General features: G+C 39.1%; 1 protein-coding gene across 1 annotated transcript in view; it reads left to right on the top strand.

The window, feature by feature from the left end:
- The first annotated feature begins 229 nt into the window (after positions 1–229).
- The window catches only part of PRKD3 (protein kinase D3), a 44,927-nt gene continuing 19,872 nt past the window's right edge, over positions 230–25,284 (top strand). Inside the window, exons 1-8 of the mRNA XM_032684611.1 lie at positions 230–322; positions 2,820–3,830; positions 14,971–15,109; positions 16,728–16,859; positions 17,545–17,702; positions 19,737–19,926; positions 22,658–22,735; positions 24,727–24,910. Of these exons, the coding sequence (XP_032540502.1) occupies positions 3,540–3,830; positions 14,971–15,109; positions 16,728–16,859; positions 17,545–17,702; positions 19,737–19,926; positions 22,658–22,735; positions 24,727–24,910 (1,172 nt within the window). The 5' untranslated portion in view covers positions 230–322; positions 2,820–3,539. The remainder of the gene's footprint in view (positions 323–2,819; positions 3,831–14,970; positions 15,110–16,727; positions 16,860–17,544; positions 17,703–19,736; positions 19,927–22,657; positions 22,736–24,726; positions 24,911–25,284) is intronic.

Below are 25,284 nucleotides of genomic sequence, written 5' to 3'. Positions count from 1 at the left end.
CCCATCCCATTCCATCCCATCCCGCTGTAGCGGTTCTGGGCAGCGCCCGCCACGGGCGAGGATAACTAACGGAAACTCTTTCGGGGAGCCCTGCGCCTGCGCCGCCGCGCGCGCTGAGCCCCCCAGCCCGCGCAGGGCACGCCGGGACTCGTGGTTCGTCGGGGCCGGGGGGACGGTGCCTGAACGCGGTCGCGGGACTACAGCTCCCGGCAGCCCCCGCGGCGCAGCCCCGTCCCGTCCCGGGCGGCGCTGGAGTGTGCGGGGAGCCGCGGGGCTGGAGATGCGCGAGCGGCCGCTCCGGCCCGGGACAGCGGGGCCGCAGGTGAGCGCGGCGGGGCCGCGGGCGCCGTCGCCGCCGGCGGCCGGCGCGGGAGAGCGGGGTGCGGGGGTCGGGGCTGCCGCCGCCGCGCCGGGGAAGGGCGGGGGCGGACTCGGAAAGTTCCTGCCGCGGCGGCGGGAGCGGCGGCTCCGCCAGGGGTCGTGTCCCGGGGGAGCCCCCACCGCTCCCCCCGCGAGGGAAGCGCCGTCGCGGCAACAGCTTCGCCCTGGGTATCCCGGGGTGGGGGCGACGGGCCGAGGCCACATCATCTCCGGAGATGGTGCCGGCGGAGGCGGGTCGCGCAGCGGGGATTTAAACCTTGGACGGGCGGACGGGACGGGCGGGTGCCAGCGCCGGCCCGGCCGGGGCTGCGTGACCCGCGGCAGGCGCGACGCGTCCCGCCGGTCCCGCCCGGGCCGTGCGGGGGGAACTGCTGTCCCTCCCGGCGGGAACCGGCACCCGCGGGGGTAAGGGCAGCCGGGGGAGTCGCTGGGAATGGGGCGCGACGGCTGCGCCTCACCTCGCAGCGGGTTAAGTATCAGGAGTTTGAGAAGCTGTCCGGGAGCTGCTCGGCTTGGGAGCAGCCCAGCAAGGAACGGGAGGGTCAGCGCTTCTGGGCGAGGGGAGGCTGCGAACTGGGAGCAGGGGAAGGGGACAGAGAGGCTCCCTTCCTAGCCTTTGTACCTCTCTGTTCCTTAGGTGTGGGGTTTCCTTTACATAAATAAAATACAGAGTTGTAGACTGCACGTAAATTTCGACATGCACTTACTTTATTTGGTGTTCGGAAGAACTCTATCCTCACTACAAAATGAGCAGTTTGTATGACTTTCCTTTCTTAAAAAGGTCCATTCTTTCCCGCCAAGTAGCAAAAATAGCCTTCTTTAAAGGCTTATATGCAAATACAGGTGGTATGAAAAGGCTTTGTCAATGCAAATGTATCATGCTTTTGGTAAATATAATTGATGTTCTAATTAGGCAGCTGTAGGTGAGCTTTTGCAGTGTGTTTTCACTATCTAAATTAAATTTGCTTAGTAGACTCATTAATTCTTTCTCATCATAAGGCTTTTCTGTTCTCTGTTATGTTGGTTAGGCATTACTGTAATTCTGATCCACACCTCAGGCTTTGTATTTGCTCGCTCTGGTGTCTCTGAGAGGTACGGGAAGGAAGAGCAGTATGTAGAAAACAAAAGTCATCTTCAAGCAAAGCTGAAGGCACTATGAAGCTGCTTTCTTCAGAAGGGTTCTTAAGTGTTGCTGTTCTTACTCTTCCTGTTTTTGACCTTTACCTGTATGGCATTTAGTGTGTTCTTTAAGGCAGAAGTTATCTTTTCATATGTTATTGCTAAATGTCCAGCAACTGTTGCATATTTGAAGACAACAGTTTCTAGATACCTGTGCTGAAAATCTGGAAGTTATCAAGTTGTTCTCTCTTATGGAGCCCTTGTTAGGAATTTTTATCACACTACCAAGAGCTTCTTTTCCTTCCAGTAATGCAATTTGTGTATCTCTCTTTCCTTATTTATCTTTCAGAATGCAATGGCAGTAGGGCTTTGAGTTATTACACCGGTAGATATACCAGGAGTGCATAGTCTATTAAATTGACTCTTTTACCAATTCTCAGCCTTTTTTTTTTGGTAAGGGCAGCTTATACTATGTGCAATAAACTGTGGCATTTCTCTTCTGAAATTTCATTTCAAGAATGATGTTCTTTCAGAGATTTTTTTTTTTGTACATAAGGGAAGGACAGAAAACCTTTTCCTGTGGCAGAAGTTGCATGGGGAATCTAAAAATTATTCTTTTAAAATATTTCAGTTGCTCATGAAATGCTTGAAATATCGAATTGGGTAAAATAGCATTTTGTAACAAGTATCTTGAGCCCATGCTCATGAAATTATTTATTTCAAAAAGTTGTAGCCAACTTGCTTTTTTCATCAGACATGTGAGTGTATATTAATTTGATTTTTTTTTTCCAGAGGAACCAATGCTCAATTGTATGCTCTGAATATCTTCCTGTAGTTGGAGTTTATGCAAGATGTTCTTCAGTTGTCTTGAATCATAGTATTAAAATCCTGAGTACATGCTATGTAGAGTTTGAATTTTGACTTTATGGGGTTTTTTTTGACATTTCAATGCATTTAATAAATTTCCTTCTCTACCCACCAGCTTCTCAATATAGACCTACAGAGCAGAGCTGTGGTCTACTGCCCCCTCTCCCCACCTTTTTAATTTTTTTCCTCTTAACTGCTAAGTACTTTGCTCTGCCAAATTACCATTAATTAGAAGTTGTGGTAACATATTGGGCAGTGTTAGATCTGATTTGTCTTGAGTATCACAGAGTGGGAAAGTAGTTGAGTAGAACTATATTTACAAAACGTTGCTAAAATAACACATTTGAGTAAAAGAAGTTGGTGATTCTGCTGCTTCAAAGTACAGTGGTTATGACACTGCTGTGTGACTGTGCATTTCATGTGAAATGACAACTTTATCTTTTCCCCTACAGGCAGAGTACAACATTTCAAAATGCTGGAGATTATCTGGGTGAAGCTAGAGATTACATTTAATGTGATTCGGTCTTCAGACATTCTGCTCCTCCATTTCATGAGCAAAAATATTTTATAAAAATGAAATCAGATATCTTCACTGATCTCCAGGTTAATTGTGTCCTGTGAATTCAGAGAAGCCTTTCTGAAGGAGGAATTGATTCATCATACATGGACTTCTGTTGTTACTCAAGGATACACCTTTTTTTCATTCTAAAAGGCTATCTTCATGAAGACGAGTCTGCATTTGAGATATCTGTGCAATTAGGTGAATGAGGATATTTTTAATGAATTACCAGCATCTATTTCCATCTGTTTCTCCAGCTTTTGTTTTTTAAGAAAAATGAAGAACAAGTATAAAACAGCAGAGCCGATGTGTTTCTGTGAGGCCTTTATGTAAGCCTCTGTTGTCTGGATGTGGTGCTAAAGGACAGGCAATCTGCTTTCAATGATTGTAACTGCAGAAAGACAACCTTTAATTTAAAGTAACTTGCAGCTGTAATTATTTTGCTCTTTGGCTTGCACGAATGAAAGGGAAATTTAAGTTTTACTGGTCATTTTACTGAACTAAGAAAGGGAAACTTACATTATCCTTGTTTGCATTTCAAACTAAGAACTGATAACGTATTTTTCTTAGAATTTGACTACTACAGAGATCTTGACAGAGTAAAGCAAGTCAGATGTCAGCAAACGACTCTTCTCCCCCCTCCTTACAGAAGTTTTCCCCACCTACGTGTCATGTTGCTGCACCACAGACCCCAACTTTGTCTTCAAGTCCCCAGTCGGGGCTCTCCAGTCGACTCTCCAATGGCAGTTTCAGTACCCAGAGCCTCACCAACTCCCGAGGCTCTGTGCATGGGATCTCCTTCCTTCTGCAGATTGGTCTCACTCGAGAGACTGTCACCGTTGAAGCTCAGGACCTGTCCCTCTCTGCTGTTAAAGACCTCGTGTGCTCAATAGTTTACCAGAAGGTATGGTTTAACCACATTCTGTTCATGGCATCCCTTGTTTGGTAACAGACTGCTTAGTAATAACAATGTGTGACTGAATGATGCCAAGAGATTTGGTACAGTGATAAAGATCCATGTTAGGTATTTGCAGTTTTGCACAAATTTTGCTAACTCTCCAGGTAGAAGCTTTTAATTCAAAAGGAGTAAACCCTCCTGTTACTTTCTCAGTTGTGAAATCTAGTAAAAGAAGATGTAGTAGTAAATTTTCTGCAAGAATTACTTTTCACAATATGGAGACTATGTTCTTTCCTTTCAGCAGTTGTCACTGATACCTCAGGGTTTTATAGTTTATGCTTACTGTTGTTAAGGAGTATTCTTGGAACTGTACAGCCAGCCCTAATGAAAGGACCAGTTGTGGCTATAGACATGCACTGCACACTTGCAGACTTGCAGGAGGAAATAACACTGATCTTGCTGTTTTTGCATCCAAGTTTTGTCTTTATTTAGGTTTGCTAGGTTAGATCCTACTAAGCAACCTTAAAAGCAGTTAACAATATTTCATAAATAAAAAAATAATTGCTCTTTCCCTGCAAGGCCAGGGATGAGTAAGAGTGAGGGAGTTGAAAGTGAATTATTTTGTAGGGAATTGTTTTCTCTATGTCTTTCATTATTGTGATTGGTATTTAGGGTTGGTTAGTTTTATATATTTTTTTACTTAATAGCTTGAAAGAATGCAAACTCATATATTTTATGTTATTTCCATATGCTTATGTATCTTTTTTCCCTATCTCATCTCATAACTTATTGCATCTTCCATATTTTTACAAACTAGTTGTCAAGCAAGCCAATTTCAGAATGACTACCAAAATGTAGTTCAGCATGTTAGTTCCTTTCTGAAGAGATGAGTTTCTCTTGGGTCAAATTCTTTTTTTTTCGTGTACCCTGTGTGTTAGCTACACCTTTTTGCAGCCATTTTAGGGGCCGCTTTTTCTTTCTTATGAGCTCTTTCTCTTTGTATCTGCATATTTCCTGTCTTCTGTCTTAAAGAAAGATGAAAACAAATACACTTACTTTTCTTTTTCCTTTCTGTTCTCTTGGCAGGCTCAGCTAAAAGTTTAGCTCAAGTTCTTGTTATAGCTCAAGAAACTTCTTACATGCTGAGCCTAATCTACTGCAAAACTGATGAGGATTTCATGATCAGTTTTCCTCTTTTGTCTGGCTTTGCTACAGTTTTTGCTCTCTTGTAGCTGATGCTATGAGTAAATGACTGCTCAGTTACAACGTGTTTGCAGACAGCAAACTGATCAGGAAACAACCTCACGTGTGGTGGATTCATCTTTCATAAGTAGTTTTGCAGCCACTGCCTCTACCCTCTATTTGACAGCAAAAGGTCCTGCCTTGACTTTTTTCTCTTAGATCTGTTGACTGTTGCAAGACTGTTGCAAGACTGTTGCAAGATTAAATATTCTGGATTAGTATATACATAAGAGTGTGTTATTCTGTGTAGTCATGTGTATGGTTGCCTTTTTTTTCTAGTTGAAAGCTTTGAATCTACTGGGTATGCTGTTGAGGCTCAACAGTGTAAAAGCTTCCCTTTCCTATGGTATTCCACAGCCTGCTTCAACTGTCTTGTCTTGATGTCACTTCAGGGTACTGTATAGTTTGTTCTTTTGATAGTTCTGTACTTAGCAGTATCTACTTACTGTTGCATTCTTTAGTGAATAAGGAGAAATACTTCTTTTACTTGGAATAATTACAATTTTTCTTCTTATTAAAGTGTTATCTTTACTAGAGTTAAATGGACGTTTCCTTACTTTAAAATCACATTTCAGACTTGTGTTTCTCTACATATCTGGAACAAAATAAAACTTTAAGGAGTCCTTCATTTACTTGGGATCTTGAACTACCTGCCTACTTGTATTTGAGACTACAATTACAGTATCAAAAATGTTGATTAGGACTAGAGGATCTCCAAGAAGGCTGGATTTTAACATTTGTAAAACTAATTATAGCATCCTCGGACATTTTCAGAAAAGTAACTTCATGCATTACCTTTATTTCTTTCAGGGGAAATAATCCACTGGGAGGAAGGCAATCCTCCAAAAGCAGTGTTGGAGAGCGGTTTAGTTAGGAAAAAGTACTGTGTTTACCTAAAGCGTTTTCATAGCGCTTTATATATTGCCAGACTTGCTATATTGTTGATGGTTACCTGTGCTTTCTGCTTAAGACACAGGTCGTCTGTGTAGCTTGTTTGGGTTTTGCAGAAGTGTGATTAGAAGCAGCATCAACAGAACTGAAACTAAAGAGGCATATGCCCGCAAGGAGAGCAAGATGAGTAATGCAAACATTTGGTGTGCCTCTTAGCTCTGTTACAAATCTTCTAAACGTCAGGAGATGTTTTTACTTTTTAAATGTTTTTCTTTAAACTTGAAATTTTCAAGTTTAAATTTGAATTTGAGGGGTACTGTGTTAGGGTTATTATATATTGAAATGCTTAATAGAAGTCCTCAGAAAAACCAAATTAAGACTTTATAGGGATACTTCAAAAAGTTCTTACTTATGGTCTCCATTTTCTTTGTTCATTCCTTATTTAGATTGCTGTATATTAAAGTATCAGACATGCAGTTCTCGGGGGCAGTCTGAAGAGGAACCTAAGCATGAACAGTTATGGCTGCTGGAACAGAGGGAGTCTGTTTAGAAGCAGAAAACGTGTAGCAAAATTTGCAGGTGGACAGTGTGTGTCCCTGCCCAATGATCAGATGTTACAGAGTCAAGTTCTTAATCCTGTTTTGTGTTGGAATATTGTTTTTTTTATTCCTCATGTGAGAGCACATGAAGAAGAACAAAGGTATTACTAACTTAAAACTAGAAACTTGCAATGTGGTGATGCTTCACTGCCTGGAAACGGAGAATTATGTAGGACAGCATGCTATAAATGCTTTATTCTAGCTTATTTATTTTGTTCTAGTTAAACTGATAGCCATAAGTGAAAAACATTTGATAGTTCTGTGCTATTACTTTTTTAGTATCAGGACCTGTAAGATTTATCATAACTTCTTCCTTAAACTTAAGAATCTTCACTTTCATGTTTCTGCAACTTCTCTTATCTACTTTTTTTGGGCTACAGACCCGTCCTTCATCATTTTCACTTTCAGTCATGCTCAGTATTCTCCTTCTTTACATATGTTTCCTCTGATGGTTTTGCTACATTTTGCTCTGAAATAGACCAGTTGCTCTCCTGCTTTAGAGTGTTTGCCTGAAATTCTCCCCATTCTTTAACTGTTACCTTGTTTTTGACTTGAATACTGATACATTATTTACCCAGGCACTCTTGTTTCTTACTCTTCCAAACTAGTTTTTCTACTTCACTGAACCCATCCAAGCAGTCGGCGCTTAGCAAAGTCAAAGGGATTTTTCTTGTCTTACTTATTGGATTTTTCTTCTCTATTTTCATCATATTGTGCTCTCGTATGTCTTAAATAAAATAAAAAAAGCCAATCAAACTTATTTTCTCACTTTCTGCCTCTTTTTTCCTCTGTCCTTATGTACTTATAGTTTTTTATTCATGTTTACTGCACTTGTTTCCTGTCTATTTATCTTTTTCATGTCGATTTTGATTCAGGCTAGTATTATTTTATGTCTTAGTTAACCTCTGAAAGTAATTTTTCCTTCCATGATCTGCCTGTTTCTGATTTTCTCTTAAACCTTCTTTGCCAGCAGTGTTTATAATTCTGCTGTTGTTGAAGTCTTCCGTATGTAGGGCTTTGATTTTTTTCATTTCTTTCTTCAAAGTAGTCTCATATTTGTCTTGCTTGTGTATAGTCTTGAAAACCTTATCTAGCACCTGTTGCTTTCATCTTGATTCCTGTAACTTTTTTTTATTTGCTGTTATTACTTTTGGTAGCAGTAATATTTTTGTTATGTATTTTCTTCATCCTGTCATGATCATTCTCTTTAAACTGTGTCTATAATTGTCTGTCTCTCAACAGCAAATTAACAATTGCGTATAATCTCATTTCTGCTTGATTATTGCCTTTCTTTGTGCTTCCTTGTTCCTTCATCGTATTTTTTGGCTATTTTTTTTCTGTGGTCTCTATAGGCATAGTCTTTCAGATGTCAAAACAGTATTTACATTTTCTTACTAATGTTAATTGTCTGATTGTTTCCCACCTCATTATACTGTTTTGTCTTGAATTTCTGTCAATAGCTTCTTACATAGGTACTTAATATGTATACACTTCTGTTTATTTCTTCAAGGCTCTGTACTGGGTAAGGTATTGCGAATACAGTCACTGGAAGTATAGCTGTGTTTATAAGGAGTTAAATTTTGTATACTACACCTGCTTGTGAGTCTTTCTACTATTTCTGTAGTTTTGTACTTGCATTGTTCTTATAAGTGTTGGAGTTCTGGTATTGTTGTATTCCCTGGTTAATAATTTGAATAATCAAAGTTGAATGTGATCCTTTTAGTATGTATGCACTTTTTTGATAGTCCTTCCTGTTTTTTTAATTAGGCTTTGTGGGGTTTAATTTTCAATAATTGGAGTATGACTGAAGTCCTTGGATTGTTTGGAAAACTAGCCTGTTTTCTTTGAAAATGAAGCAGACTAGGGCATGAGGAGGAGAGAGATGAGGAGATGCGTTCAAACATTTTGCTTTCATAATCAAGGAGGAAAAAAAGCCTGACACGAATACACAAATGTATCTGTAGAATTTTCTAACCAAGAGACATTTAACTGTATATTTGTATCACTGATTTAACTAAGAACTCAAGTTTTAATGGGGCTGAGTTAAAGTAGTTTGGGCTGGCTTTTCAGTGAGGGCTGCTGAAGGGAAAAAGAAGTATTTACTTTAAAATACTGTAAATTGTCATGTGAAAACACCAAAACATGTAGAATAATATGTGTAGTCTTCCAGAGGTTTGGTCACTGTTATGGTAATGGCTGTCTAACCAAATTGTGGCAGAGGTGTTGACTTAAAGCTTAATATGATTTCTCAAGTGTTCTGATGTTTTACTAATAAGATTGAGAAGTAAAAGTATCATATTACAAGGATCATGCTACAATCCATCCATATTACAAATGGATCTTTACAACTTTTGCAGTAAAAACTTAATTGAGTGTAATAAATAGGTAACAGTACTGCAACCATCGTTCTGGTTTTTTTCTCCAGGTTAAGCTTGTAATAGTTCATGGTATTTATTTTTGAATGGCTCTAAAATTAATGTAAATCATGTTCTCTGTCCATCAACTGTGCTGAAATTTTTTTCCCCTACTGCTCTGCCTTCTTGTCATCTGCTTTCTTCATATGAGCTAAATAATGCAGCAGAGTAAGAGAGAGTTGAGGCATGCTTGTGAAAACATGCTTGTGAGAAGGTGGGAGCTGGGCAGTTACTGGGTGTGCAATGGTGTTATATGTGGGGCAGATCAGCATTTCCAGTGTGGTGATAGGTTTGTATGCTGGAAAACCTAGCCAAGCAGTAGTCCAAGTATGCCTGTACTGAAGCATCTGATGAGAGAAAGATCTGCAACATGTTTGAAGCTAATTGTCTGTGTGATAACGTGATTTGGCACATGATTCTAAAGAGTGGGAGTGAATAACTGGGTAGGGATGCAGGGTAATAGAATGGAGCGATTTCAGTGAACGAAGAGACTTTCCAATGGTGTTTTGCACCATTAGACTTTGGAACTAACTTTCAGTGGTTTGAAGCATTTGTTTTGAGTTATGATGGGTCATGAGATATTGGACCTTGAAACAATATCCTCCTACGCTTTTCCCTAGTGTGAATTTTTGGCGAGTAGTCCAGAACTTTGTAAAGCAAGTCCTGGAACCTGAAATAGAGGGATTTTTTCAGTTACTGCCAAGATAGAAAGAAGCCTCAGTTGTGTTTTGCTCAGCGATACTGACCACTGTATGTTGAGTTCTTCTGGATACAAAGGACAATGTAATGTACTATCAATTAAAGCTGGTCATACTGTAGTACTTACAGTATAAGCATTCTAGATAACACCAATTGTTTTTCCTCAGTGTAACTGCAATAATGTACTAGTAGCGTTCCTTGTGCTAGTACAACCCAAGTACTAAGGTTTGCATATATTCTTGATGTAAGGCGATGATATCGATATACCAGAGATTAATTTTGGAACAGTCTGTTGCATATGTAGACTTCCCACAAGTGATTTCCTGTAGCTAGATGCTCTTTTGGAACTGTTAACACTGGGAACAGTCATCTTTTTGCTTTTAGGAAACACAGTAATACTGGGATTAGCAATTTATATGCTCTGAGTCACTGTGCAGATACTTTGGGCTTTTATGCAGGAAAGTAATAGCTGTATAATTCTGTAAGATAAAACAGGCTTAAAAAAATTCTGCTTTGAGTTTTGTTTTCAAGTTTACATTATGAGCTCTTAACACTTCAAAGGAACTGGATAGTGTTCTTCCTATGTAATTGAGCATAAGGAAGGCTATAAAAGCTGAACTTTGCTGCAGTACAAGAGAGAAAAATTTGGTAGTGTACAACTTGAACATAGTTCAGCTATTGAACATAGTTTAAGCTTTGCGTAAAATTTCTGTTAAAAGATACTACTTGAAATGAAAAACTTGTTAATCGATGAGGTTATTCTTGGCCAGCAGTCTGCACATAGCCTTCTGGCCAAGGTGCTAGCAAGGAATGCTGTATTCCCGAATGTACTGGGGAGTGGAAGAGAGAGCAGGACGCTGCACGCCTGTAAGGAGCTAAGCTGCTTGCTTGGAGCTGATTCCTCCCCCCATGGAAGCCCGGCCAAGTGCCTGAGACTTGGGCTCTGACAGGCCACCTGCAGCTCATCAACACCGGCCATGCAGAGGGCAGTCAGCCAGCGTTTCCACTGCATGGCTGCACAGGGCTGCAGTGGGGGCAGAGGGGAGTGATCTGGGCTGGGGGTGTGGGAAGGAACAGTCAAACAGGCACCTTCTTGGTAGGGTCTGTTCTTTTGTAACAGAAGGGCATGAGGGCGAGGTGGTAAGGAAAGAGCAGGATTTGTTCATCAATCTTGAAAAGTTTTGTTAGGGATAATTGAATCTGACATCCTCCTGGCAGAGGTGAGGCTGCTGCAGCTCTGTGCTCCGTGTCCAATCACGGCCAGTAAGATTGACCACATATTCCCGGTAGGCAGCAGCACTTGGATACAGGTTTACAACATATACGTATGTACACACAGATCAAAACAGATCAACAGTGTGTCAATCTGTGAGCTCTCACATGAACACAAACAGCACCAGTGGTCTCATACTGTACCCTTCTCTGGTGGTTCAGGATGAAGGTCTGTTAGTGGGGAAAAAGCCATGCAGACACATACCCAAACCCCCAAGAAGAAAACCATCAACAAAGAAAAAGTGGATGTCTCCAGCAACCGGGCTCATAAACTCTCTGCCAAGTATCAGCTGCCGGATCTTGGTCTTTCCAGTTGCTGGCACCTGGATATTCAAGCTCTTGATTTCGCTTACTCTCTAGTCACATCACAGGTTCCTCCAGCTCTAGTTGCTGGTACTCAGACCCCCCATACACACACATGTGCTCAGAATGAGAGAAGATCATCCAGGAAAATATTTAGAAATTGAATTTAATGAAAGATAGGACAGATGGTGCTGATCATGCACAGGACATGATCAGACAGGCAATTGTTCAGTCCAACCCCTGTTTACAGGTGACCAGCCTTTTTTAATCTTTTTATCCCTTTATTTTTTCCACATTTATTCCTTCCTTGCCTTTAGTTCCTTCCACAAACATTCCACAATAAGTATTGTACAATCCTAATTCCCCAGCATTTTATAATCAGTGCCATACCACTGGACAGCAATCCCTCTCAGCCCAAAAGGTGTTTTAGTGTTGACTTGTCTTGATCAGTTTTGTGGAAACTGGGTCTGACAATGTCCTGTGGGAGCCCTGGGAGGGACTGGACAGGGTATCCTTTCCCTAGAGTCCTTAATTTGGTTTTCCACCTGCCCTTGTTTCTCTGTGCTCCCCTGGCTTGTGGAGATGGGCCTTTGGTGGGCCGATTGCTCCTGTGATGGGTTTGGGAGGCCCTGGGCAGGGTGCTGTAGGGGCCGCCCCACCTGCTTTGTTGCTCTGTGCTGCTTTGTGTGCATGCAGACAAACACCGAACAAATAGAATAGGTAAAGGAGCTGTTGCAAGGTTCCTCAGCTACCGCCTTTTCCTGCTGTGGATTCAGGAAGATCTCGTAGCAACTGCAACTCATTAGTACCAATGAATAGGTGAAGTCTTGTCACATATGGTAGAACCTGTATACGGAGGTATGTTTAGTGAAAAACTTCTTGTACTCAATACTAGCGGAGATTATTCTTAAGTCTTGTTAGACCCGGACTTGTGACTCTGCAGCTCAGTCTAGGAGCTACTAACCAAGCTCAAGCTTGTAAGTAAATCTTTTAGGGGGTTAAATGTTACAGTTACAAAACCAGACAGTCTTTCACAGTCATTTCATCCATGTCTATGTATATTTGTTTCGAAAGAATAGGGCAGTAAATTGTCACAACAATATGAGAAGCATTCATGATACACAGCTTAAAAGGTCAATTTAATTAATTGAGAACCAAATGAGGGTGTTGATGCCAACAGTTCTAACAATCTGTAATAGATGATTTTACTTTTTTTACAATACTTTTACTCTGTAGATTTTAATTTTGCATTTGTCTGGAATTTATTTGAAAACCAAATCTTAATTATAGGCATTATAACGTTATTTACAAACTCTGGAGTTAATGTTGATGCTGCTTTCTAAGGAATGTAGTGTCTCATTAATGATTACACTTGCTGTCACAAAGAGGACTTGAGTATTCATCTCTAACTCTAGTTTATTGTGTCAGCTAATGCTTTTTAGTAATGAAAGTTAATGTAGAGTGTTTAAAACATTTTAATAAATCCAAGATTTGTACATGAAAAGGGGTAAACGGTGCATATGCAGAATAAATATGGTCATAGCATTTAAAATAAGTGCTGCTTGGGCAGCACTTATGTGACCTCTGGTTACTAGGATTGGGGAAATATGTGCAGGGATATTCTGGCAGCTGCATAGTATGTTTATGGTCTCAAAGAGTGAAAAAAAAAAAGAAACAATCACGTCTTTATCAAGAAAAGGAGACTTAAACTTGTGAAGTATCTTAGAGATTCCTTAAAATCTGTGGTTTATAGGTGGTTCTGTGAACTTAATACAGAGAGTTCACCCTGGTTGCCTGGATTGTGAGTTATCCCTCCTGGCAGCTGAAAGTAATATTGGCATTAATAAAAGAAGTTGTGTTTATCTGCAGGCAGATACATACCATAGTCATGTTGATTTTTATCTCCCTTTTGTTGTAAGTAAGTTTTCAGCAGCATGATGCAATTGATAGGAGTTATCTTGCGGATACAATTGATGGTAGCATTGAGGTGGTACCTTCCTCTTGTTGATACTAGCATTAAGATATGATACCTAGCTTAACAGTGCATATAGTATCAAGGAACAAAACCTCACAGCACTTATTTTAATGATGTAAATATAACTTGTTTTCTTGTCCATCAAGGCACGGTGGAATTTTGAGTTAGAACCTAAAGTAGGTTTATGCAGTGTTTTACTTATAAAGAACTGTTAGTTTCCTTGAAAGAATTATTAACATGCTGTATCTGTGCATGCTCTGAATATGAAACCAAGTCCTGTGCACGCTTGCAGAGATACTGAGACATATTTGGGCACCACAGCTAATTATCAAGCTTATATATTTGCTTTCCTAATACAAATGATCTTCGGACAATTGGAAAAATAAGAGTTCCAAAGGCAGATGAAGGAGCCTGCTGCTTTGGCATCAGCCCAGTAAATCAGTTTCTTGGTGCTGTGCATTAAATATCTACTGGTGTCAGTTTAAATTTGCCAGCTCTGTCTTTTGATTTTATGTGCATTCAGTGGCACAAATTCTGCCTCTCTTTGTGACTGTCCAAGGTAGGTAGTATGCTTTCCAGAGCAGAATTTCCAGAAATTCCTCAGTATTATGTGTAATGTAATTTTGTAGTGTGTGTGCACCATAACAGAGAAGAACAACTGGATATTTCAGATAAAATTACTGCTGTAGAGAGGATGTTATTTTTTCTCTGAATGGAAAGAGAGTGTGAAAACAATGGGCATGATGGATACCTTCATTATGTCTCTGATTTAGTAGAACAAGTCTTTGATTACTTCAGTGTACAGTTAATATACCCCAAGCTTCATGGGGTTTAGGTCCTGTTACTTATTGACTGTGTAAGATCTAAATTAACTCAGTAAAACTGTAGTCTGTTACCTCATTAATTGAAAATTTCTTCTGGGCTTTTCCATATTTCTTTCCTGCATTCTTCCTGTTTTCTTCTGTGTGTGTGTGTGTTCCTACCTCAAGTTTGAATTCTGGTTTAAACAAAAAGGCCAGAGTAGCTAATTGAGTGGTACTCATTCATCTCCAGGGTCTGGTTCTGCTCTTTCTCTCTGTGAAATATTTGCTTTTAAGCTTTTCATTTTAAGAAGTCTTCATTTTAGGAAGTTTTGCTCACACTTGACAATATTTTGAGGAGTAGGGAAAATACAAACCAAGAAAGATATTTTTTTCAGTGAAGTGTCATGTAAAAATGACATGTTACTTAGTGTATCTATTTCCTGTATGGATTTGCAATATTATCTTTTGTCCTTGTGGGGATCTGTGTCTTGAGCTGAATACCTGCCTGACCAGAATATCTGTGAAATAAGGATTACAGGTAGTGGTATCCAAGTTAGAGACCTCCATTGGCTTTCACTTGCCAGACTGATTATGCAGGTTTGAGAGACTAAAAACCCAAAGAAACGAAAAGCTTACCTTTTTTTCTTTTCAACTGTAAAAAAAAGTGTGACTGTTGGGGGGGGGCAACAGGGAAGAAGTTGATGAGTTTTAGTATGTTTTGGTTTGGTGGTTTTTTTGTTTTGGTTTTTGTTTTGTCATTGTTTGTTTTTTAACTTGTTATGCAACATTTTAGTTCAGAAGATCCTTTGTTTCCTCAAAAATAAGCAGGCCAATTTTGTTTCCATGAAACACTTTAAAACACTTGAGTTTTGTAGATGTTATTAAAAACATCGATGGATAGGATTATCAAAAAACATGTATTAATTCAGAGTTTGTTTTCTGTTGCAGTTCCCAGAGTGTGGTTTCTTCGGCATGTATGACAAAATTCTCCTGTTCCGTCATGACCTGAACTCAGATAATATTTTGCAACGAATTACATCAGCAGAAGAGATACATGAGGGAGATCTTGTTGAGGTTGTACTCTCTGGTAGGTATTATTCTAATGGTGGAACAATACTTTATTCAGTAGATTAATAGAAAATAGGACTTCATGGAGCACTATTTTTGTGCCTGCCTTAAGCTCTTTGACTTAAGTCTTATATACTTTGGAGTAGAGGTTTCCAAGAAAATCTGAGTGATACTGGTGCTTTAGTACTCAGTTTTGTTATTTTTTTTGTTGTCCTGTTTATTCATCTTCTGGTTTACTATTATAAATAAATCTGAATTATGCAAATATGAAATTATATCAATATAATATTATAATTACTTAAGATAAAATGTAGGTTGGATCCAGAATTTGTTCTTCCAACCCTGTCATTTGTTTTCTTTTGCTTAACTCTATCTTTTTGTTCTATAGTGTTTGCTATTGATGGCTTATACTGCTATAAGGCTTTCATACCTGTAAGAACAGACTCTTAAGACTTATTGTAGTACTTAAAAACAGTTTCTTTAAATGATAAAATCCTTAGAATGGTGGTTATTAACCTGTAGTACTCTTCAATAATTGGGACAAAAAAACCCCAGCCCTAACTGTTTCTCATTGTATGTGTTTAATCAATATTTTGTCACATTCAGTCAAAAGAGCCAGCTGTAGTTAAACTACAGATAAAAGCTGGACTTAGTAACAAGCAGTTTTTTAAGACTTTGAGGATGAAGTGCCAAACTGAGGTTACATTTTAGGAAGAGAGACCTCTTGACTCTCATGGGATTAAACGTGTAAATTTGATCAATAAAATATGAATTCCAGAGCTGTAAGGTTGAGTTCCTTGGCTGCATTTCAAGGCCTACTGTTGTAGGTGTGTCTGGGGTGTTCAGTAATTGATCATCTTGGTTTGAGCTTTTCATTGCTTCTCATAAATGGCATGTTTGGAAAATTTGCTGTGTGTCTTTTGACAGTCTCTGACACTTTCCTTATAGACAGACAGACCTGAACTGAGGCATTTTGTAGACATGTAAATCTCTTTCAGTAGGGTTTTTAAAAAAAGAATCTGAATAGGACGTGTTAGTACTTATTTGATCAAAGAATGAGTAGCCATCAGGGCAAGGTGTTAAATACCTTTTAATTTAAATGTATCTATGCTTGTTTAGGAAAAAGAACATTATTTGTGAAGTTTGCAGTGTTCCCTGGAAACTCTGTCCACAGTTTTGTTTTGATACACAAAGAATTCAATCTAATAAGCTTTTACTGAAAAAATCCTTTAAAAGATAAAAATCTAACCTGTAGAACTGTCTTTTCTTTGAAAATTTTGTAGATTACAAAACATCTTGAAAATTAAGTTGCTCTTTTAAATGTTTGCTGTTATTTTTAGCAAAACTTCTTGTACTTGCCTTCAACTTAGTGAGGTTTTCAACACCGTGACTCATACTGTTGATTAGTTGTGGCCATTAGCCTACAGAGTCCAATGGATCTTTTTCCTCAATAAAAAAGTTTACTGAAAACCATGTAGTCTTCTAAATGTGTATTTAAATGGTATACAGTAAAATGCTGATGTCTAAACAGCTCGTTAGTGTTCTTTGAATTAGCCATTTTTAACACAGCACGTTCTTTCCATAAATCCTTGTTGACCCAGTGGTAAGAACCATAACTTACTGCAATTTTTTAAAAGCTTTGGCTACAGTTGAAGATTTCCAGATTCGTCCTCATGCACTTTATGTGCATTCCTACAAGGCTCCAACTTTTTGTGACTACTGCGGAGAGATGCTTTGGGGTTTGGTACGACAAGGATTAAAATGTGAAGGTAAGTCTATGATATTTAGTGTATTTGTGTGTGTGTATATCTGTAGAAGATGAGGAAGAAGAAATAGTATCGTGTTTGGTATATTAGCAAGTGATAAATGTATTATTTCATTGTTGGAAGGGTTTGTGCATCAGAAAACCCAAGTTCTGATCTTGACATTAACACAAACTGTGCATGACCTTGGGCGAATGACTTAAGAAGTGATCTTGTTTCCCACTTTGAAACAAATAGCTAGCCTATGACCCTGTGTTCTTTGCACAAGGAGCACACACTCTGGAGAGACTCCCAAAGGGGAATCCCTTTCCCTGTGGCTTTCATCCAACTGGCTGCCGAGCACTCTGCAGCCTGCTGTCAGGTACTGAAGCTGCCTTCTCACTGGCTTCTCTCTGGCTCTGTGCTCCAAAGTGAGGGAGTGATGAAAGCCTCCTGGTGGTGGGAGATCAGCTGCTTCCTTGTTTCTCGAGCTGGGCTTACTAGAGACCAGTAGTATAAGAAGTACTGCAGAAAAAACTGTTTCTGTGAATTGCATCAAGAGCACTAAAATAAGAGAATTTAACGCAACGCTCTATTTCTGCCTTTACAATTTTTGGATCGTCTTTTTAAAACTGCGTGGTCGAAACATTAGTACAGTTTTTGTTACTTTGAATGTTGGGAGTTTTTTTGAATTAAAAAACTACTCTTCCAGGTTGTGGTTTAAACTACCATAAACGATGTGCCTTCAAGATTCCAAACAACTGCAGTGGAGTGAGAAAGAGGCGTCTGTCTAACGTGTCTTTACCAGGAGCAGGACTTTCAGTTCCGAGACCAGCACAAGCTGAACACACATCCTCTGCCTCTGAAGAAGTATGTAATGTGAAAGGGGAATCAATTTCTGCTATTAAATTGTTATTAGCCTTTCACTCATGGTTATGTGAACTCTGAGAACTTTGGTTTCAGAATGATAGAACATCTTACCTTCTTTGTAATACAGATTCATTCTGTAATTATGGTATCAGGATAAAATAGTTACTTGGCTAAAGGGATACAAATTGTAGGCTTTTATGCTGGGGAGGAGAGAGTGTTCCTGATATGCTGTTAAGATTTTCACAGAGTTAATCTAAAAAACCCCAAGCCCTATCAAGGAGGGTGTAGGGGATCAAGGGCTTACAGTAAAAACAGTCATCCATAGGAGTTCCTTTTTATAATGGTTATGATGATTGCTGAGAGGTTATCAATTATACTGCAACTATATTGGGATCGTAAGACAGGACAGGCAGTGATTAGATCCATTTGTTTGATTGTGCCTTAGTCTTTTCTACTTATCTATTACTTTACAGTGTAACCATTCTTAGTTTAATCATAGTTTAAAATACAAATCGTATAGCCTAGTTCAAGAACATATTTATTTTAGCTAGAGGCTATAAAAGCCTAGTCATGAAGAAATATTCTGATGTTTGTAACTACTGGTAAGATTTATTCAGTGAACATAGAATTGTAACCATTTATCACAGAATTTAACTTTTGTTTCTATGTGCATGTTTAGTACCTCTTCGATACCTCTTTTTTGTTATGCTCAACGCCTTTTCTGTTTTAATTGCTAAACTTTTTCTTTTAACTTAATTTCAAAGATTTTTTTCTTTAGGGGATTAATTTTCAAAATAATTTTTAAATTTTCTAAATACTCTCGCCTAACAGGCATGCCATACTTTGGTTTTGTAAACTGATAGCTTGAGGTAGTGATTGGAATTTGGTTTGCCTACCTCTAGTGTTTTCCAGTTTATCCTCTGTATGGGGGTCTGTATGTGCTGTCTGTGAACCTTGACAGGTTGCTTAAGAAATAAAAAACAGTAATGAGCAAATATTTACCATTTTATCTTCTGTGGAAATAAGGTTCATACCTACTTTCCTGTTCTCTATAAGACTTTTCCATCTGGTATTTTCTTGGTTTTGTTTTACAATACCAGAATGTCCTCTTAAAGCTTCTTGGCCAGATTGCTTTCTTATCTGGTCACTTTGAGTCAACACCTCCCTTACAACCCCACTGACTTTTTTTCATCCACCAGCAACTCCAAGTCCCTCTCAGCAGAGCTACTCTGTTCATCCCCCAGCCTGTATTGATGCTGGGGGTTGCCCTGACCCGGGTGCAGCACCTTGCACTTGGCCTTGTTGAACTGCATGAGCTTCCAGTATGGCCCACTTCTCGAGCTTGTCCAGGTCCCTCTGTATGGCATCCTGTCCCTCTCGTGTGTCAGCTGCACCACTTAGCTTGGTAACATGCTCAAACTTGATGAGGGTGGACTCAATCCCACTCTCTGTGGCAATGATGAAGGCATTTAAATAGCACAGGTCCCAGTATGAGCCCTTGAGGGACACCACTTGTCACTGATGTCTATCAGAACACTGAACCATTGACCCTCTGAATGTGACTGTCTAATCAATTCCTTATCCACCTAAAAGTCTGCCCATTGAATCCATCTTTCCAATTTAGAGTGAAGGATGTGGTTGTGTCAAAGGCTTTACAGAGGTCCAGATAAATGACATCTGTAGCCCTTTCCTTGTCTACTGATGTAGTCACTCCATTGTAGAAAGCCAGTAGTTTGGTCAGGTAGGACTTGCCCTTGATGAAACCATGCTTGCTGTCTCAAGTCACCTTCCTGTCTTCCATGTGCCTTAGCATAGCTTCTAGTAGAATCTGCTCCATGATATTCCCAAGCACAGAGGTGAGGCTGACAGGTCGGTAGTTCCCAGAATCCTCCTTTCAGTCATGGTTAAAAATAGGTGCATTGTTTGCCTCCTCACAGTCACCACAGACTTAGCCTGACAGCTGTGACTTTTCAAAGCAGTCATGGCAGTAAAACTGTTTTTTGGTGCACATTATGTACACCTTCTTTATTCCAGCGCTGCTGCCCAGAACCGAGTAAAAGAATTCCCTCTTGGAGTGGCCGCCCCATCTGGATGGAAAAGATGGTGCTTTGCAGAGTGAAGGTTCCACACACCTTTGCTGTTCACTCCTACACTCGTCCCACCATATGCCAGTACTGCAAACGGCTGCTTAAGGGCCTTTTTCGCCAAGGCATGCAGTGTAAAGGTAACAATTTCATTTTCTGCTGCAGTGATAAATTTCAATAAAGGTCTTGTATTTAAAACTAATTTCAGCTTAGGTGGTTTACATACTGCAAAATAGGGCAATGTAATTTTTGAAAAATTGTGTAATTTTGAGAAGATTACAGTAACTGTCATTTTCATTTTGATAGACTGTGCATTGTACATTTTTCTGAAAAATAAGATTTAATCATATGTGGATTGAGAACACCTTAATTCTGGAAGGATAATTATGAATTAATAAAAACAAGAAGTGCTTCCTTTTGTTCAGTATCTGTCTTCTAGACTCATCACTAAAGAATTTGTGAATTTTCATTCTATTATTCTGGATAATAATCAGGATACTGATTACTATCTTTTGGAAATATTTTATACTGGTAGGTGCCCATCCTGAAACAGCTTAGACTTCATCAGCTGCATAGTTTTTATGTAGCATATGTTAACATGCATGCCTTCAGTTCTCAGACTCTTCCATGCAGTTCCTAGGGCATAACTATGACACTGTGATGATCTCCTGGCTCTTTATGGCTCGATAGTGCAGATCTATGAGCTTTGTTGCAGTAAACAATCATAAACATGAATATGGAAAGGACTTTGCATTTCTCTCATGTGAGTTTGTCAAATGTAAATACCAAAGGTCAGCATTTTGAGAGAGGTCATTTAATACATTTTCAGTTTGCTTTATCAGAGGAGAGAAAAAAAATTTAAACTTACAGCTGTGGTAACATTTTTTGACTAAAAATACTGCTGTCTCATGTAAGTAAGGAAGTAGTTTTATCTTTCATTTCTGTTGTTATTAATTTGCAGTCTTTGTAGTCTGTTTGAAGTCTGCATCCTGAACTGTTTTTGATTTTTTTTTCAGTCAGTGTGTGTCTTGAATACATATAATATATAAATAATAAAGCCTGAAAAAGATGCTTTGCAGTTTTAACATACAGATGCTGCAGACCATATACAATTGCTGTGACTATATCCAGCTGAACAAGTGGGGCTACCACATCAGTTTCAGGGAAATGAGTGATACTGGATAAAAATAGCATTTATGGAGGGAAAACAAACCTAGAGAAATATTATGTATATGCACAGGACAGATATAAGTGTATTAATAGACCTCTATTTATGCAGTATGATCCTATACTTATTTTCAGTATATCAGGAGTTGATATCAAACAATCCAAATATTTTCATATTGCCTTCTCCTACAGATTCTTAAGGTTTCCCACCAACTTCCTTGTGCACATTCCCAACACTTGGGATCTTTCAGCAGTCTTATCCTGAGTACCCTGGATTTCTTGAATTCATCCAAGCTACTGCTTGGACTCTGAGGATGATCTTTGGGATGTTAAGGCTGTATTCGTGGTAATAAATTAAATGTGCACAGAAACATTACTGCACACTGAGATCAACTGGGTTAAAGTGACCTGTGTTCATGAACACGTTTCCTTAGCATCTCAGCCTGGGTGGCTCATTGCAGGCTGCCTGTTCTGAGCAATTTCATAGGATGCTCTGGTTTATGAGCTAGACCTTGGAATTGTTTGGGATTGTGCTAATGCTGTGGACCAAAAGCATTCCAGGGTGTATTTGTAACTATTTACTAGACTAGAGAGTTGTGTTGCAGTATCCAAAACTGTTTCTGAGTGTAGTTTAATTTATTAGGATAGACTCAGTTTTCTAGTTCCCTGAGAGGGTTTGAAATGTCTCTTTCTTCCAGCCCCCTTCAAACTAGTGAAGTAATTGTATTCCATAATATGGACTGAAACCACTACTATAAAAAAGACAGTTCATGGGTCTGCTAGGATACATCCTTCTAGGCACTCAGAAGCCTAACAGTATTGTATTCTGCTTTAGAATTTGGCTTCTTTGCTACAAAACATGGAGAGATAATGACTTTTCTCTTGTCTTGGCTTAAAAGGAAAACACATTGAGCTTGTTTTAGATAGCAAAAAGAGGCTAAATTATCAGTATGAAAAGAGTTGTGGGGGCAATAGAGATTTTTGAAATTCATGGTGATGATAGAGTTGAAAATTACAGGGATGGTGCTAATAAAGGAAATTCCTGTTAATACCACTAATGTTGTTCAGGGGGCTGCATCTGATACCTTGGGTACAGAAATGGCACACATCCAGGTTAGATTCCATCTCCATGTCAGGCCAAATCTGGTCATAATGTTTTTCTGTCTGCCCTGTGTCAGCAGACAGAAATGGAGCTTCAGTAGTCAGCCAAATCTGTAACCTAAATGGTAGGGGAGCTGGACTTTGGTATTTACTGCAGAAGACATCTGCTCTGTGATATACGTGTGTGATCTTAGAGCCTCTGATATCTGCAAGTCTTAGTTGGCAGGTGGGGAAAAATGTTAGAGGTGAGACATTTAAATCATATAGCAATGGAAAAAAGGATGTGGATCAAATGAGAGAATGGGAAAAATTACATAATGATGGAAAAAATAGCTACAGAGAAAGCTAGAGAAGTAGAGAATTATTTTGTACTGGAAGGGGAAGTGCTGACATAATAAATAGTAGTGGGACAAATCAACATGTGACATCAGGACAAGATTGTAATTTCCTCCTGGAGGTGACCTCATTGGTGCTGTCTTTAGTTACATGCAAATGTATGAATCTGAACTGAAGCTTGTGTTTGGAAGTAGTGAATGACAGAATGTTAGTGCCTGAGTAGGAGTGAGGTTCTGATATCATGGGCTTATTTATCTTTTGTTTTAGATTGCAGATTCAACTGTCACAAACGCTGTGCATCTAAAGTACCTCGAGACTGTCTCGGAGAGGTGATTTTCAATGGAGGTAAGATGAGAAACATGCTTTCAAATACTGACAGATCTTTTTAGGCTGAACAAGATGCATTAGCATTTGGTTCTGTAATCTTTGGATATTTTACATTTTTTAATTTTATCTTCTCAGTTTTTTCACCTGTGGTCACTGAAAATGAAGAAGTTTCACTGTAAAACTTACACTTTCGTGACTTAAATTTTACTTATCCAATCTTGGCAAGTTTAGTATGCTTTGCTTGAGTTTGCTCAAGGGAAATGAAAAATCAAGAAGTCATCCCAATGTACAAAATTTAAACACCTGTTGTGATCAATCTGCTCATTGTTCACCATGAAATATACATTTTAAAATGTAAATATTGGAAGACAAGTACCATTTTTTATAACTTCTCATATCCATGATTTTTAGTGGCCAGAGTTAGCCCAGCAGTTTAGGGGATGAAGGAGAAAGGAAAAAAACCAACCCAAGGCAAACCAAACCAAAGAAACCCACTCTAAATTTTGGAAACCTCAATGAAGTAGGACTATTTTCTGAGTAGACCTTAGAGAATTGAAAGAGGAATGTGGGAAACAGTTTGTGGAAGAATTTTTAGTGTCATATTCTTTTAAGTTTCAGATCAGTGTTAAGTTGATAAAATATGAAAAGGATGAGCAGACAGGGAGGTGCATTATAAAGTGGTTGAATGGGTGGACCTATAGGGTGGTTATCAGTGGCATGCAGTCTAGTGGTAGACTGGAAACTAGTGGTGTACCCAGGGGCCAGTACTGGGTCCAATCCTGTTCAACATCTCAATTAATGATCTCGATGATGGGGCAGAGTGTACCCTCAGCAGGTTTGCTGGTGATACGCCAGAGGGTTGTGCAGCCATCCAGAGGGACTTCAACAGGCCGGAGCAATGAACTCAGGGAGACTGTGGGATCAGATGACCTTCAGAGGTTCCTTCCAACTTCAGCCATTCTGTGATTATGTTGCCTTGATCCTTGTCACCCATATTTTTGAGTGGAATAAAATTGGTGACATATAGCAGTTCACACCAAACTGTACAACTTGATTCAGAGGCCTGGGCAGCAGCTCTGTTAGCCATTGCAAAATGTATCCCATCCATTCATACCTGCCTTCTCCAGCTCCAAGGCTCATACCTGGATCTTGAGGTTGGTGGCCATGAGCAGTAATGTGCAACATGATGTTGCTACAATCTGCTTTTACCACCCTTGTGATGCTAAGGTGCTAGGGCACATAGTTTGGGAACTACGGTTTCATATAATTCTTCCGTGGATGTAAGGAGTCATTTAGTTCTTGTTCTTTCTCCCACTCTTAAATTGAGTTTGCGTCAGATTAAAAAAAAAAAAAGAAACAAAACGAAAAACTCCAAACCAACCAAACAAAAATACCCCCCACAACCCAAAAAAAAGCTACAAATGAAGGTATTTTTGTATCTTAATTCTTAGTTTTCCACAGTGCAAGTTGTACACCTTTTGGAAACACTGAACTTCTGCCAGCAGAAAATCAGATGAGGATAAGATGTGTTATGCTTTTCTCTTTTCCTGCAATACCACAGCCCTCCCTATTCTCTCTTTTGTTATTATGGGCTACAAGGGCAACGACAACAGAGTTGGGTTTCTGTTGATGGAGAATTTCATTTGCACAGGAATAATTCTCTGGGTCATCTCTAGCCATCGAAAGGTTACTTTGTCCTCATTACTTGTGAAACAGAATTACGTAATGAGATTTAGGTTTAGACTTTAAGCTATTCGCTGTTTCTTTCAATATGGTTCTTGTTTTACTTGAGTCTCTCTTGGCATTTAGTAAAACCAGATTGATAACATTCATTAGCATATTGTGCATCGTTCAGCAAAACCGTGAAGATTTTATATTTTGTGATTGTACTTTTATATTTATTCGCATAAATGTGGACTGAAGAAAAAAATCTGTGAGTTTTGAGGGATTTTAGTACTTTTTTTAAAATGTGTGTTTGAACTAATATCTGAATCATGTGTTGTTTCCAGAACCTGCTAGCCCAGGCCAGGACTTGGATATGCCAATGGAAGTCGACAGCAGTGAAATGAACAGTGATGGTAGTCGAGTTCTAGATGATGCTGAAGAGCCCTCTCCTCCAGAGGACAAAATCTTCTTTATGGATCCGTCTGACCTTGATGCTGACAAAGATGAAGAGGCTGTCAAAACAATCAGGTAACTCATAAGGTTGATGTACTTTTTTCAATATTGTCAGTTAAATATTTCTGATTAGCCCAGTTTTACTACTGAAAGTGTTTTTTTCATTTGTGTGGGTTGTTTTTGTTTTTTTACTTGAAAATACTTTTTAAAGTTCTCCTGTCTCAAGAAAATCTGAAACATAAATAAATTAAAAGAATATAGTCGCTTCCAATTGCAAAAAGTGTTGTGCTATAACTGTTCAAAGCATGGTAAAATTGATGGCTTAACAAGGTTAATACATGATTAAGGTCTTTGTGACTTTAGCCTAATTTAGTTACTGTTATATATGTGTGGACTTAAAAGGAATTAGTTGAGATATTTTAATATTTGCATCATAGTCTATATGCATT

This window comes from Chiroxiphia lanceolata, chromosome 3 (assembly GCF_009829145.1).
Source record: "Chiroxiphia lanceolata isolate bChiLan1 chromosome 3, bChiLan1.pri, whole genome shotgun sequence".
Classification (NCBI taxonomy): domain Eukaryota; kingdom Metazoa; phylum Chordata; class Aves; order Passeriformes; family Pipridae; genus Chiroxiphia; species Chiroxiphia lanceolata.
The sequence above is the reverse complement of the archived record's forward strand: the minus strand, read 5'-3'. Positions and strand labels throughout refer to the sequence as shown.